Here is a 13479-nt window from a genome sequence, read left to right as displayed (position 1 = left end):
ATCCCCCCAGGCATCCCCATGCCCCCTTCATTCTGGACCATGATGTCCTGAAGGTTATCCAGCATATCCTGAGGGAGATCCTGGAACGCCTGAAGGAACTGCATGATCCCACCAGGAAACATCGCAGCAACTTGGGGTGCGGCCATCAGAGCCTGAAATGTAGTAGTACAAAATTAATGATACGTAGAGCCATGGACATGAATGTAATGTAATACGCACCTCTATTTGTGCCCTAGTATTCGCATCGGGAATAATTTGTGCTAGCCTTCTCTCCTGTGCTTGGCGCTGGCGCCTAGTCAGAGGTTCGTGTATATCAATGTCGACGCCTTCGAAGAACTCCTCGTCGTAGGCTGTTACGGCCGTTGGGGGAGGTAGGGGATCACAGTCCAAAGACTTCCGAGCGAGGATCTCCCTGGGAATGTATCGGAACAGGTTGCGATATTCTAGCACCATGACGTGTCGATAGGCCGCGTACTGTAGATTCGTGTGACTGAACAGTTCTAGAAACATCTTGCGTTCGTCGGTTACGGGAAGGGAAGAGGTCTTGGAGAAGTGCGTAGTTACGGTCTCCTTGAACCACTCGGCGTGATCTTTCCATACCGCTAATGACCGCTGAACGTACAGGTGAGACAAAAGGTGAAGAATCGCAACCGGTTCTTTCAACGAGCTAGACAGACTGGAAGTCAACGGCAAGACCTGCAAACAAAGATCGATATACACGCACTTTCCATCGGTTTCGATTCTGAAATCACGATGGCCACGTATAGATGTGGGTAACGAGACTTCCAGTTTATCCGCTAGAACAGGAACGACCGAAGGGAAAGATTTGACAGCCTCGATCAATGCCTTTGTACTTGACTCCCGTTGCTGGAGAGAAATTTTTTAGCGACAGATACATCCATAGCAAGAGAGTGAGGTACCTTGGTATCACGACTAACTCTCAAAGCTAAAGCCCTCGCGTACATCCATCCAGGCAATATGCTAGGATTGATGCGAGCCCCCTTCTCCTTTCGTCTCCCCTTGAAGAGATCAAACATCTCCAATAACCATCCAGTCATGTTCCCTTTAAAAGCAAGATAGTCAAGATGATAAAGGGCCCCATGTGGATCATTCCACGGGTCAAGCGAGTACATCAGCCGCGCAAACTCAAACGCCGTACGTAGGCACCCTCTACGCTGAAGGTCCCTGATCATCCCATTGTCAAAAAAAAAGGAGAGGGAAGAACAATCAATCAACTTACGCCGCTTGGCGATGTAGAGCCAAAAAGAAGGGCCGATTCTCGACAAAGTCAAACGCGAGGCGGTTCAGACCGCTCGTAAACGTGAAAGCTCCGATGAAGGACCGCTCGTAGGCAAACAAGGCTCGGTCGATGAAGTCGACAGCTTGAGAGTGTTCCTCGCGGTGTCTGAACACTTGAGCCATCTGCAATAACGTATCGGCATGCCAGGGCATACTCCGACACATGTCAAATAGTCCCTGCGGGTCTAATACAACGTTAAGGAAAGCTGAAAACATGAATGAGTATATGCCGACATACCACCAGCTTGCACGGTCTGTATGAACACCTTGGTCATACTCTTATACTTTTTGCTGTACTCGACAGTCCACCACTTCTCGCCCGAAACGGAAACGGCTGCTGCTTGATGCCTCAACTCACTCTCAGCAAGGGGCCGTATTGACAGGCCTTGGCGAGTCCGTGCTTGGGCCCAAGCCGGTTGCGGGCGAGTCAGATGGGAGCGTAGCGCCGTATGCTGTCTGCGTGAGGACGATGGAGCCCCGGGCGTATCTGCTTTGCTCGCTTGGACGACCTTGGAGCCGAAAAACTTGCGCATCTCGGCTTCGCTGTCGAGATGGGATAGGGACACGGATAACCGAGAGGCTAGAGCGTCCACAGAAGCTTGAGTGGTAGTGCCGGAAGACGAAGGTGTATTGGAATACCTAGCTCTCCGTGAGATAACGCACAATTACGGTGCAACTGTGTACGCACTTGAGTGAGAGTTCTGCAAGTACCTCATCGAGCTCATCCTTGTCCGCTTTCCGAGCCTTTGCTTTGGCCTTTTTTGCCGCCTTTTTCTCGTTCTTCACCGTCTTTTGGGTGCTGGAGCGAGACGCTTTAGGCGAGGTGTTGTCCACAGGAGCTGGAACCTTTTTCTTCTTCTCTGACTACAGATATATCAGCGCCCTGTGCAGTGTACTGATGATGATGAAAGGGACCTTTTTCGATTTCGTTGAATGCGCTATCGAGTCATCACCATCATCCGCATCGTCGTCTGCGGGGACAAATAGCTATATATCAGTTGAATTAGCTGCGAAAGGGTGGAAGATATCGACGTACTGCTGCAAAGCCAGCAGCGGCAGGCTTTGCTGTCTCTTCCTCCTCGCTGCCTTCAGTGTCGACGATCTTTGAGGATCCCCCAAGCTCTTGGAGTTCCTCCAACTCCCTTTGTTGCCGCTTGCTTAGTCTTGGAGGCATTCCGGATCTCACAGATTGAAGTAAAGAATAAAATGAGTCGAAATTTCAAATTTATGCCGTATTCCGCGCCGTATCCGAGTCCATGTTTAGCACTCACCGTCGAGTCACGGATTCTTTCTCGTTACATATAGATTATTGTACATTTGTCAAGACAAGGCTTGATGCATATCATGTTAGAGTACGTACTAGACTTTACAAGGATTGTATTATATAGTTGCGCTGTACAGCCAAAGCCTTTTACACCTGATACCAAACGCGCTCATTCATATGGTCTCCAGCAACGACCGGAGTCTGGCAATACAACTGATTCAGATATACATGAGAACCCATATCCGGCCGCCAATCATCCGATAATATAGACTGATGATAGTGAGGTAGATGCACCAGCCTTTCATGTCCAGCGCAGAACATATCGTTGACATCAGAGTGAAAAGTTTGACATATGCTGCGTACCCATAGTGTCCTATGTCTTTCTTCTTGCGGAGAATAACTCAGCTGCTTTTTGGGTTCATTTCTCGTATGGCTGCTTGTGGTCTGGGATATAAGGAACTGAACAGATGACGAAAAGACACGTACTGTTTGGACGAGTGAACAACGTGGATTTCTGACGAATGGTGTCTTTGATAGACCCGAGCCTCTCAGATCTCCGTAATGATGAGTATCAAGGCGCGCTCACATCATGGCATTTCGAAGCTGATCATCCAAAAGGCATAGAAACACATCTTTGACCAACGATCTTGCACCAGGTGTATTTGGCACTCGGGCGCTCATGTATTCCAGTGCCATGTTGGCCAGCTGATGACTACTCTCTACTCTCTGACGGGACCATATGGGTGCTTTCATATTGCTTGATCATAAAAGTCAGAGATGATAGTTCATTAAAGACGCAACAGATTTACTCTGCTCCATTCTTCTAATTCACCGAGAGTCTCAGGGATCTCTTTGATGTTCATGTGCCGACCGACATCCTTCCACATGAGGAAGTTAGCGCAGTGAGGCAGTGGAGTGGTGGTGCCTTACGTTTGCTTCCTCCGGGCTGTACGGACGCCACTAGACGCTAAGGAAATTATGAGTCGTGGATAGCGATAGCAGATCCGGGGCGAACCATGGGCTCCAAAATAAAGAGAGCCAGCGTATACAACACATCATCATTTGACTACGAAGATTCTGATATCAAAAGCGCGATTGGCCACACTGGAAAGATATGCTCACGATATTGTAGCGTCTATGCAGCCAATTCACTCGGGCAAGCGCAATATTGCCCCTCGGCCCGAGACACGGTGTTGATTCCGCTGTCGTTGGCGAATGCTCCAAGGGACAAGAGATGAAAGTGGAGATAAGCAAGGCCGTCTTAACAAATTGTGATCAATGCTCTGGACACGCGGGAAATGCATTCACATCCGTAACCCTCTTCGTAAGTTTTCAATAGCAGAGCGGAGATGGAAGGCTTTCGACATGAATATAACTAAAAAAAAAAATGGGGCGCATAGCAGCTTACGATCCCATATGTTTTGGGGAGTGCAACTTAAGCCCCAAGGCGCATAAAGAAGGGCATGTCGTACAACAATACTCCCTGTAAAGCAGACTGAGCTTCAGAAGGACTAGGTTCCTTAGCGCTGGCACGGATCCTGGCTTGCACAGCATGCAGACGCCGGTACCTAAGGTAGCGAACTGTAGCAAGGTAGACAAGAACAACAGAAGCAAGAAGTGGGATCATTATGGTCAAAAGGTGAGAGGAATCCAGCGTTGTCGAACGGGTAGTAATTGAGCAGCGGGGACGTGCTCACCGTCAGGTATTCCAAGATTGTCCTTAACACGACGCCTGATCAATTCAACTTTTACGGACATCAGTGACTGTCACGAAGTAATGTGTTCCCGCCAGGCGTTCTTGAGGCGCATTGTTACTGTTAGAAGGGAGTTTTCAAACTCAGCGCGGCGACGGACCTGGGATGCAGGTCTGGTTTGATTTCAATCAATCACCTCTTGATTTCCCCGAGGTTTCAGGGAAAGATTGCTTCTCGTAACCGTGACCTTGGCTCGAGAACTTTCTTTCTCTCGTGTTTGGGAACTTCCCTGTCTGATGATGAACCAGGCACCGCAGGCAGATGATACTTTTGCACTCTTTGGATGCCCTGAAACACCTGCTAGTATCTGATCACCACGAGTTTTGCTTTGCGCTGATAACCAGAGCCGAGGCATAAACCCTTCATCTGGCAGCCAATCCCACTAGAACTACACTTCCATGGACCTCCTCGAAAACCCAGCGAGCGCTATTATACAACGTCTTTTGACTGCTTATCACTGGCACAAAATCACTATCACAACAGCAGGTAGAATTTTTTGTCTCTTGTATTATCCCAAATGTCCCATTTAACCCTCATACAGTCTTCTCATTCTCTTGGACATGGTGGGAGTATGCGATCACACTTGACGATGAGGTAAATTCTTCATCGATACGTACGTGAATTGATTTGACAGTACTTTTAGATTTCTCTCATATGGGTAGGAAACCATTTGCCTCTTAATGCTTGCTCCGATATGCTGAACGAATCTTCCAGCAATCCCGATGGTCCTGGATCAAGTTTCTATTTCTCGTGGTGCGCCTTGGCTTTACTGGCTCAGTTCAGGTTGCTAATCCGTGTCTAGAATCGATATCTTGTACTTTTCTCACAGACATTTGACGTCGTTGGTATGTGCATAATCCGTCGATAATTAGCCCAAGGTTCAATTTTGGGCATGAATTCAAGGGTATCTTCTTCCAAAACCCACTTATAACGTAAGTGTCCCCCCCCCGCCATCATTTTTATCCTGAACGACGACTAAAAGACCTATCGCAGTTGTACGTGCACCTCGTATCGTTCCAGACATGAAATTTCTTACCCTTTGGAATTTGGATAGTTGTGCGTATTATATGACTTCATTGATCGATGATTCGAACGGAGATCGCAGGTCTCGCATGGGTCGGATACATCACCGTCATCAACGGTACACTAAAATCATTATTGCTTGTCGACGTTTTCTATCGAATTTATGATTTCAATTTTCCAGGAACTCTACAAGTTTTCATCGCTGATATCGTCCTTATAATTCGACTTGGGGCAATATATGGTCGAAAGAAGCGCATTGTAGTGCCCGTGATAGTCTTGTACATTCTCACCGTGGCCGCCAGCTCGACGGTGTTGGGAATCCAGGCACATCGTGCGACAGGTGCTCTGAGAGATTCACTGAATTGCTTCCTGTAACGAATACTGATAAAAACTCTCCATAGGGACTAACGAGCCGGTGCCTGGCTTCTTTCTCTGTTCCTTGACTAGTAAATTGAATATCTTGTATGCTTATTGGTAAGTGTCTTCTTCTTCGACGGCTTAGCTTATAAGAATTGAACTTGCAACTCGAAGGGTTCCCATAGCCGTTTTCGAATCAATAATGTTCCTCCTTGCTGCATACAGAGTAATATCAGATTTCAATGTGCCTAAAATGGAGAGCGCGTATGGGCCTCGGTCTTTACTTTCCATTGTCGTCCGTGATTCGTTGTGGTACTTCGTAGTGTACGTACCACTCCTTCTTTGCATCGTTTACCGGGCTGACTTCCAAAAGTGTCCTTACAACTGGCCTCGCTAATGCGCTGGAATACCGTTTTGCCTCTGTATGTATTCTCCATCGAACTTGTGCTTGCACTGACAACCTGATACCCTAGCCGGGGAAATACAACGTTCTTCATGGTCCAACATCAGCGGCGTTATCGATCTCTATGTCTCGTGTGATCTTAAATCTGCGCAAAACGGGGCGGCAGGAAAATCCTCTCCCAACCTTGCAGTTGTCTGTCTTGCGTTTCCAGGCAGGTCGTACTCGGGGAACTACTATAGACACAGGAGATGATGGGATGACCACGACTCAGGCAGATTGACCAATGGCAGAGTACAATACCTTTCTCGAATGATGTAATTTTCATGTCAAGCTATGACGTCTAATATGTTTGTATTTTGACCTTCCTATGATCCTGAATGTCGATCCACAGATTGATGGACGAACGTATGGACAATCTGCAGCCGTCTCTAATCACTCGTTATTTTTTGCACCAGCGCGGATGATCGAAAGCTGTCATCTCGAAAAGATGGCCCGCGTCCTTTTGACGACATCCTAGTTGTTTGTGTCCAAGTTGTACCACTCCGAGTAACGGTGATGATAGTGGTCCTGATGGTTGGTGAGATTGCATATCACTACTATTCTCGGGCCCCATCAGACAGACTCTAATGCTACCGAAGCTCGGCGAGGCAAAAATACCTTTTTCGCAACTTCACGTGTGTCACCTCCACCCCAAAGCGTCTGCTCCATTTCTCCGAAGATGTTGACGGATCAGAAGGCTCAGGCTCGATCTTTTCGGACAGTTATCTCAGCCTTTATTATAATACGAACACCGCCAGTCCAAACAATGTCATTTTAAAATTCTAGGTACCAGTCGTTGTACACTAATATGCCCTTCATCCCTCAAGAGAATGTCTACTTATCTTAGTCCATTCTGAAACCATATGAATACCTAATTGTTGTTAAGCCCAAGCGTCACGTGAGCAGACACACGTGGTAAGCGGGTGTTCCTTCGCACTTCGAGGAATCAACTGGGTCCACTCGGATATATCTGCGGTTCGTGACTCAAGGTCAGAAGTTGACTCGAGGTAGAATGGTGTGTATAAACTTTAGCTTGAAGCTGAGTTTCTCCAGCAAGAGCTACGAGCCTTAAATACTGTTTGTGTGAGGTTAAAAATACTACTACTTATTGTATCGACTTGTGTCCATGGTGTCCGTTGTCCTTGAGCACCGTTGTTGTACATAAAAGGGCAGCTGTGCGTCGTCAAGCTCGTTGTATGGGCGAAGAGAATAAGTTCTTTATGCTGACCAATCTCTTCCCACCATGCCTTGACTAAGCATCGATAGGGGCTAGAATGCGAGAATGAGGAAAAATCATAACATTACCCCCTCCTTAAGACCATCGTCCTGATGGCTTAATTAAGGGATAGTTCGTAGTCCCGTATGGCTTTGTCCGCTGACATGTGCTTTTTGTTGATCCATTGATTGGATTCCGGCCCGTACCCTTTCCAACTGACCAGATAGTCGACTGTGGTTGTCATGCCACCCCCTCTCGCTTTAACTTTATGTAGTTTATGATTGAGGACTTGGTCGATTTCGTAGTGTTCCTCGTCGTCGACAAGTAATGGAGGTGGGGGAGGCGGCTTCTGTTGGTTAGGGAACGCGGGTGCAATGAAGGGTGTGAGAAGAATTTCATTGAATATGTTGTGAATTTTCCAGGTGTTTGGGAGTTTTAGCTTGTAGGCGGAGGCACCAACTTTGGAAATGATACGGAAGGGACCAGTACGCTTATCTGCTAGCTTTTGTCGGGGTCGTGGGAGGTGGAGGTTTGTTGTGTCAAGCCAGACTTGGTCGTTGACAGCGTAGTTGTATGAGGGTTTCTTGTGTTTGTCATACTGCTTTTTCATTGTTGCTGCTGCTTTTTCGAGGGCCGTTTTTGTTTCTGTGTGTATAGTTTGCATCGTATTGGCAAAATCTTTGGAGGCCGGAGTGGTGGTCTGGAGCTGTGTTTTTTGGAAAAGATGGGGATGACGCCTGTGGTTAATGAAGAATGGGGTTTTCCCTGTAGTGGAGTGTATGCGATTGTTGTGTTGAAATGCGGCAAGGGCTAGCCATTCGGTCCAGTCATCCTGTCGGTAGTTGATAAATAGTCGTAAGTATTTTTCAACTTCCTGGTTGACTCATTCGGTTTGTCCATCAGTTTGGGGGTGATATGCTGTGGATGTGTTTTGGCGAATGTTGAGCAAACGATATAGGTCTGTCATGAATTTCGAGACAAACTGAGGTCCTCGATCGGAGATGACGACCTGTGGCATTCCGTACTTTGCATACACCTCGTCTCGTAGGATTTTCACTCAGCCCTCGGAGGTAAGTTCCGTGGAGCAGGCGATTGGTACGATGGCCTTTGAAAACCGATCAACGATAACGATGATGGCGTCATATCCTTGACTCTCTGGTAGTCTGGTGATCATGTCAATGGATATGTGGGTCCACGGGGCACTGGGGATTTCATTCGGGTGTAGGGGCGCGGCTCGGGGTTGAGTAGATGACTTTCCCCTTTGATAGGCCTCGCATGCCTTGACATAGTTGGTGACGTCTTTGTCGAGTTTCGGCCACCAATAATCCCATAGTACTAACTCTTTTGTTTTTGCTATTCCTGGGTGTCCCGCCATCACGTGGTCATGGTACTGTGCGATTATTTCCCCTCGGAGACTGGGTTCTCGGAGTATATAGATTCGCCCATCATACCGGATCATTCCTCCTTCCATTGTTAGTCCTTGTTCATGATTGAGAGAGGGAGTGATACGTTGATCCCATCTGTGAGGGTCACGAGTTGCACTCTTGATCTGTTCATGGATCTCGTCTTCTGTTGGCATGATCATTGCGTGGAAGTGCTCCGGTCAGAGAATTACTACTCTCTCGTTATCTCTTCCTCCCTGATCATGATCTGCTCTTTGGCTTAACAGGTCTGCCTTCTTGTTGGCGGTGCCCGGCTTATGATGTAAGGTGTACTGAAATTGAGTCAATTCAGTAACCCATCGTGCCTGTCGCCGGTTCAATTTCTGTGGTTGTCGGAAATAGTGCAGGTTTTGATGGTCTGTCCATATCTCGAAGGTTTCTGAGGCCCCAATCAGGTAGTGTCGCCACTCCTCAAGAGCTAGCATAATGGCGAGTAGCTCCTTATCATATATTTTGTAGTTTCTTTCCGTGACTGATAGTGCCTTGGAGAGGAAAGCGACTGGTCTCCATTTCCCCTCTTGTTCCTGAGATAGGACGGCGCTGATCGCGCCTTCGCTAGAGTCTGCCTCCACCTTGAACTTCCCATCGTTTGTTGGTATAGCGAGTACTACGTCCTCAGCTAACCATTGCTTGAGGTTGTTGAAGGCGGTCTGTTGGGATAACCCCCAGGTCCAGGGGGCGTTACCTGTCAACTGCGTCATGGGTCAGACGATCTTGCTGTAGTCTCGTATAAAGCGTCGGTAGAAATTTGTGAAGCCAAGGAAAGATTGGAGCTCCTTTTTCTTTGTTGGCTCCTGTTAGGAATGTGCCAATCGAGTGGGCTTGAGTGCACATGCAGAGTCCGGCGGAGTGTGTGGGCGTTGACGAAGCTATTGGCAACGTCACCCTTGAGTCGGAGCCCAAGGATCTGGATGGACAGAACAGAGTTCTGTCAGAGAAGTGAACAGGAGTATTCTTCGGAGCGGAATCCGACGGATGAGATAGGGAGGAGTGAGTATGAAGTGTAGATGGCTTATCCAAGTTGATATTCGAACTGAGTAGTTACGGTGATATACATGGCTTTATATACTAATGGTAGCTAATTCCGAGTCGGGTTCCATTGGGTTCCGGTGTGAATATTCACTACTAAGTTCGGGGTCTAGGTATTACAATGTGAAATACAGATGTGAAATGATAATGGTGAAATGAAATTAGTAGGTAATGGGAAGCCGCCGGAGTCCGGTGGGTAGCGTGATAGAATTCATGGTTGGTTGAGGTGACACAGAGGCCGGCGGCATGCGTGTAACAGTATCCCCCCCTTAGTGTTCTTGCCCTCAAGAGCGCTGATCCCGATGGCCGGTGGGGCCACATGGAGGATTGTTAGTGGCCGTGGGAGTTTTATATCTTGATCTGAAATCACCATCATCGCCTATGTCATCGCTCACCACGTATCGTCGCTCATGCACTCCCGAGCCTCTGGTGAGGGGATCCACCCCCGATGGCCCTGAAGAGGCCAAGGAATTGTTTCGTCTAGAATGGGAGGCCATGGAGGAAGAATACGCGGAGGCCGTGGAGAGTCATTTGGAATGGCAAAGGGAGCAAGAGCGGGAGGAAAGGGTCTGGGCGGACCGTGTGGCCTGGGAGGCACGGAAAAAGGAGCAGAAAGAGGAATTGGAGAGGAAGAGGGAGGAGGTTCGGCAAGCCGCGGAGAGGTGGGCTAAGGAGGCAGAGGAGGCATTGAGAGAGGCAGCTCGGAGGGCAGCTGAGGAGAGGGAGGCCACGGAGGCAGCGGTGAGGGCTGAGGCTGAGGAGGTAGAGCCAGAGGGGATGGTTATGGAGGATGGATTGCTGATGACCCCCGCGGAGGCCACTGATTTTCAGCTGCATCAAGTTTTGGCGGAACGGTATGGTCCTGGCCCCGGTCTTCGCTTCAAGAAGGTGACTCGCCATATGCCTCCGGAGTCCGATGATGAGCAGGTGAAGGGGACTGAGAGGGACGATGAGTCCGAGGAATCCGAGGGGACCCTGGAGAGGAGGAAGAGAGTGCGGGAGGGGAAAAGGAGGGCAGCGGTTCCAGCAGAGAAGGGACATAAACGCACGTTCAGGTCGAGGGGCGTAGTGGATGACAGTGAGACAGAGGCAATCATTAGCCCCAAAAAGCAGGCAAAGTTGGAAGTGGCAGGGCCAGCGGAGGGCGAAGAATTGTTGGATGGTGAAAGTAAGTGTCTTGGTTTTCTTCCATGGCTTAACTTAGCTTTTGTTTTCAGGGAGTTGTGTGCATTGTCATCAAGATGGCGCATGGTGTTATGCACGACTGGTAACCGAAGACGCCGGTCGAGGGCGGACTTGCTCTCGCTGCAAGGTCAAGAAAACTGCCTGTTCATTCAACAAGGGTGTCACCGCAAGTAAGGTGATCAGCAGTGTGGAGGTCTCCGCCGGTCTCCACCAACTTTCAAAATTGATACGCAAGTTGATGCGTCGCATGGATGAGTTGGCAGACAAGGTGGTGGATGTTCGTGGTACTGTAGCAGGTCTTCAAGATGACTATGGTTCTGACGATATGTCGTCTCCTTTGGAGCTGTTTTCGGAGTCCGAGGTGGAGGCCTGAAAGAAGGCCCGACTGATTTTCAAGGATGAGAGGGATCAGGAGGTGGAGGATCTTCGGGAGGCAATGTTGAAGGGGCTGGACGAGGATATAGAGGAGTTGAAGGAGCAGGGGGAGAGTTCGGGTTCTGCTTCTTTGTAATATCTTTTGTATGAAATGTATATAGAAAGGGCATCGGATGTTGGTAGTGGAGAAAGAAATATAAATACAAGATTTCGATTTTGAAAGTGTAAAAGTGATTGAAATGGTAAGGTGGGGGCTGGTGGTGTCCAGAGTAGCATTGTATTAGGAATGGGATGTTTGAATGACTTTGGACAAGGGTCCTGGTTTGCCTGGGTGTCGATGATGGAATTCTTCAATAAATTCATCGGCGGAGAACTCGGAGGCCGGTAACCAAGCAAATTCTTCATTGGTACCTTCGTATCCTAGCCACTGGATTTTGTACAGCAGTGGGCAGCGGAACCGGTGGTCCAGTTTAGAGTCAAGGATTTGGGCTATTTCAAAATGTTCTTCTCCATCAACTTCGACTGGAGGCGGTGGTGGTTGGATTCGGTTGGGAATGGTGTTTTCTTCTATGGGTTCCAATTGTGACACATGGAAGACGGGGTGAATGGACCGGAGGTCCGGCAGAAGCCTCAGGGTAAAGAAGTGGGTACCAGGTTGGGCTATGATTTCGAAAGGACCAAGGTATTTCTCCAAGAATTTTCTGGTTGGGCAGGTGGTTTTGATATGTTTGGAGCTGAGGTAGACCTTGTCTCCCACTGTGAACGGAGGTGCCGGAATCCGGTGCTTATCTGCTTGGGTCTTGTAGCGAGACTGGGCTTCAGAAATTTCATCCTTCAGTAATTGATGGAGTTCATCAAGGTTGACCGCAAAATCTCAGGCCCAGGCAGAGGCGATATCCTTTTCAGGGTGAACGGTGATGTTGGGGTGGTAACCCTTGTTAGCGAAGAATGGGAAAATTCCGGTGGATGCGTTAGGGGCATTATTGTAGGCGAATTCAGCAATGGGTAAGAGGGTGTCCCAGTTGTCCTGCTGGTAGGAGCAGTAGATGCGGATGTATTGTTCCAGAGTTTGGTTTGCTCGTTCAGTTTGGCCGTTGGCCTCCGGATGATAACCAGAGGTAAGGTGGAGTTCCATGTCAAGGGCCACGGCTAAGGTGCGAGTAAATTGGGAGATGAATTTGGAGCCGCGGTCAGATGTGATGTGACTGGGTACCCCATGTTTGGAGAATACGTGGATAAGGAAAAGTTGGGCGAGCTCTATGGAGTTGATGGTGTCATGAGTGGGAATGAAGATGGCTTGCTTGCTAGCTCGGTCTATGACTACTAAGATGGCGGTGAATCTGTTGGAGTCTGGTAGTTGTTCAATGAAGTCCATGGAAATGGAATCCCATGGCCGTTTGGGAACTGGCAGAGGTTTCAGTAACCCATAGGGGTGGTGTCTGGGTGCCTTGTTGCGCCCACAAACTGTGCAGGACTTAACATAGTGTCGGACATATTCATGCATCTTTGGCCAGGTGTAGTTCCGCCAGACTAGTTCTAATGTCTGGTTTTGACCAAAGTGACCTGCCAAGATGTGGTCATGATTGTTCTGTAGTATACGGAGACGGAGATCATCGGAGTCCGGGATGTGGATGCGGCCTTCGAAGCGAAGGATGTTGGATTCGTCAATGGACCATTGAGAGGGAGAGGATTCGGAGGCGGCCTTGGCCTGGTGGAGGCCGTCGGAGGACATAGCATCAGAGGATTGTGCTTGTCTGATATTGGTGTGGAGTTTGTCGATATTCATGATGGCACTAGCCCGTAGGGTGGGGCCTTCGAGATAGGTTGCTCGGAGTGACGCGGAGAGTTGTTCTTGGGTGAACATGGGTCGGAAATTGTGCGGGTTGATTTGGGCATATTGGCTATCCCCCTCTTTAGGGTAGATGTCCCATCGTCTAGTGAGCGCATCCGGTTTCCCACCAAGTTTTCCAGGGCAGAACCGGATTACTAAGTTGAACTGGGATAGGTATTCGGACCAGTGGACCTGTCGGCGGGTTAGAATCTTAGTGGTGGCGAAGTATTCAAGGTTCTTGTGGTCTGTTACGACATCGATG

General features: G+C 48.7%; 3 protein-coding genes across 3 annotated transcripts; 1 reads left to right on the top strand and 2 right to left on the bottom strand.

Moving 5' to 3' along the window:
* Positions 1-12: 12 nt before the first annotated feature.
* BT62DRAFT_477591 (DUF654-domain-containing protein) lies at positions 13-2031 on the bottom strand. The gene is made up of 6 exons (XM_043181094.1): positions 1988-2031; positions 1538-1938; positions 1241-1484; positions 921-1185; positions 725-867; positions 13-667 (listed from the first exon to the last, which is right to left on the bottom strand). The coding sequence occupies exons 2-6, from the start codon at positions 1830-1832 to the stop codon at positions 55-57; spliced, it is 1560 nt and encodes a 519-aa protein (XP_043035141.1). The 5' UTR covers positions 1833-1938; positions 1988-2031; the 3' UTR covers positions 13-54.
* Positions 2032-3351: 1320 nt separating this feature from the next.
* BT62DRAFT_1011446 (uncharacterized protein) lies at positions 3352-4190 on the bottom strand (the record flags this gene model as incomplete). Its single annotated transcript, XM_043177788.1, has 5 exons — positions 3352-3441; positions 3494-3523; positions 3579-3629; positions 3686-3823; positions 4044-4190. The coding sequence occupies 5 exons, from the start codon at positions 4188-4190 to the stop codon at positions 3352-3354; spliced, it is 456 nt and encodes a 151-aa protein (XP_043035140.1).
* Positions 4191-4545: 355 nt separating this feature from the next.
* Positions 4546-6520, top strand: BT62DRAFT_936949 (uncharacterized protein). Its single transcript, XM_043187216.1, has 13 exons — positions 4546-4803; positions 4859-4911; positions 4961-4975; positions 5032-5070; positions 5120-5162; positions 5221-5249; positions 5274-5277; positions 5423-5458; positions 5522-5680; positions 5742-5814; positions 5872-6021; positions 6071-6119; positions 6171-6520. Exons 1-13 carry the CDS (start codon positions 4716-4718, stop codon positions 6378-6380), a joined length of 948 nt encoding a protein of 315 aa, XP_043035139.1. The 5' UTR covers positions 4546-4715; the 3' UTR covers positions 6381-6520.
* Positions 6521-13479: the final 6959 nt, after the last annotated feature.

This window comes from Guyanagaster necrorhizus (genome assembly GCF_019112545.1).
Source record: "Guyanagaster necrorhizus MCA 3950 unplaced genomic scaffold BT62scaffold_36, whole genome shotgun sequence".
Taxonomy (NCBI): domain Eukaryota; kingdom Fungi; phylum Basidiomycota; class Agaricomycetes; order Agaricales; family Physalacriaceae; genus Guyanagaster; species Guyanagaster necrorhizus.
Note: the sequence above shows the minus strand (reverse complement) of the source record. Positions and strands in the feature narration are given on the sequence as shown.

Bases quoted from the DNA above. Each gene is read 5' to 3' on its own strand.
- BT62DRAFT_936949 (XM_043187216.1), top strand. From the start codon at position 4,716: ATGGACCTCCTCGAAAACCCAGCGAGCGCTATTATACAACGTCTTTTG. The intron at 5,071-5,119 runs GTGCGCCTTGGC...ATCCGTGTCTAG, and splicing joins TCAAGTTTCTATTTCTCGTG to AATCGATATCTTGTACTTTT. The intron at 5,163-5,220 runs GTATGTGCATAA...CATGAATTCAAG, and splicing joins ACAGACATTTGACGTCGTTG to GGTATCTTCTTCCAAAACCC.
- BT62DRAFT_477591 (XM_043181094.1), bottom strand. From the start codon at position 1,832: ATGCGCAAGTTTTTCGGCTCCAAGGTCGTCCAAGCGAGCAAAGCAGAT. The intron at 1,485-1,537 runs GTATGTCGGCAT...ACGTTGTATTAG, and splicing joins ACAGACCGTGCAAGCTGGTG to ACCCGCAGGGACTATTTGAC. The intron at 668-724 runs GTGCGTGTATAT...CAGTCTGTCTAG, and splicing joins AGAATCGAAACCGATGGAAA to CTCGTTGAAAGAACCGGTTG.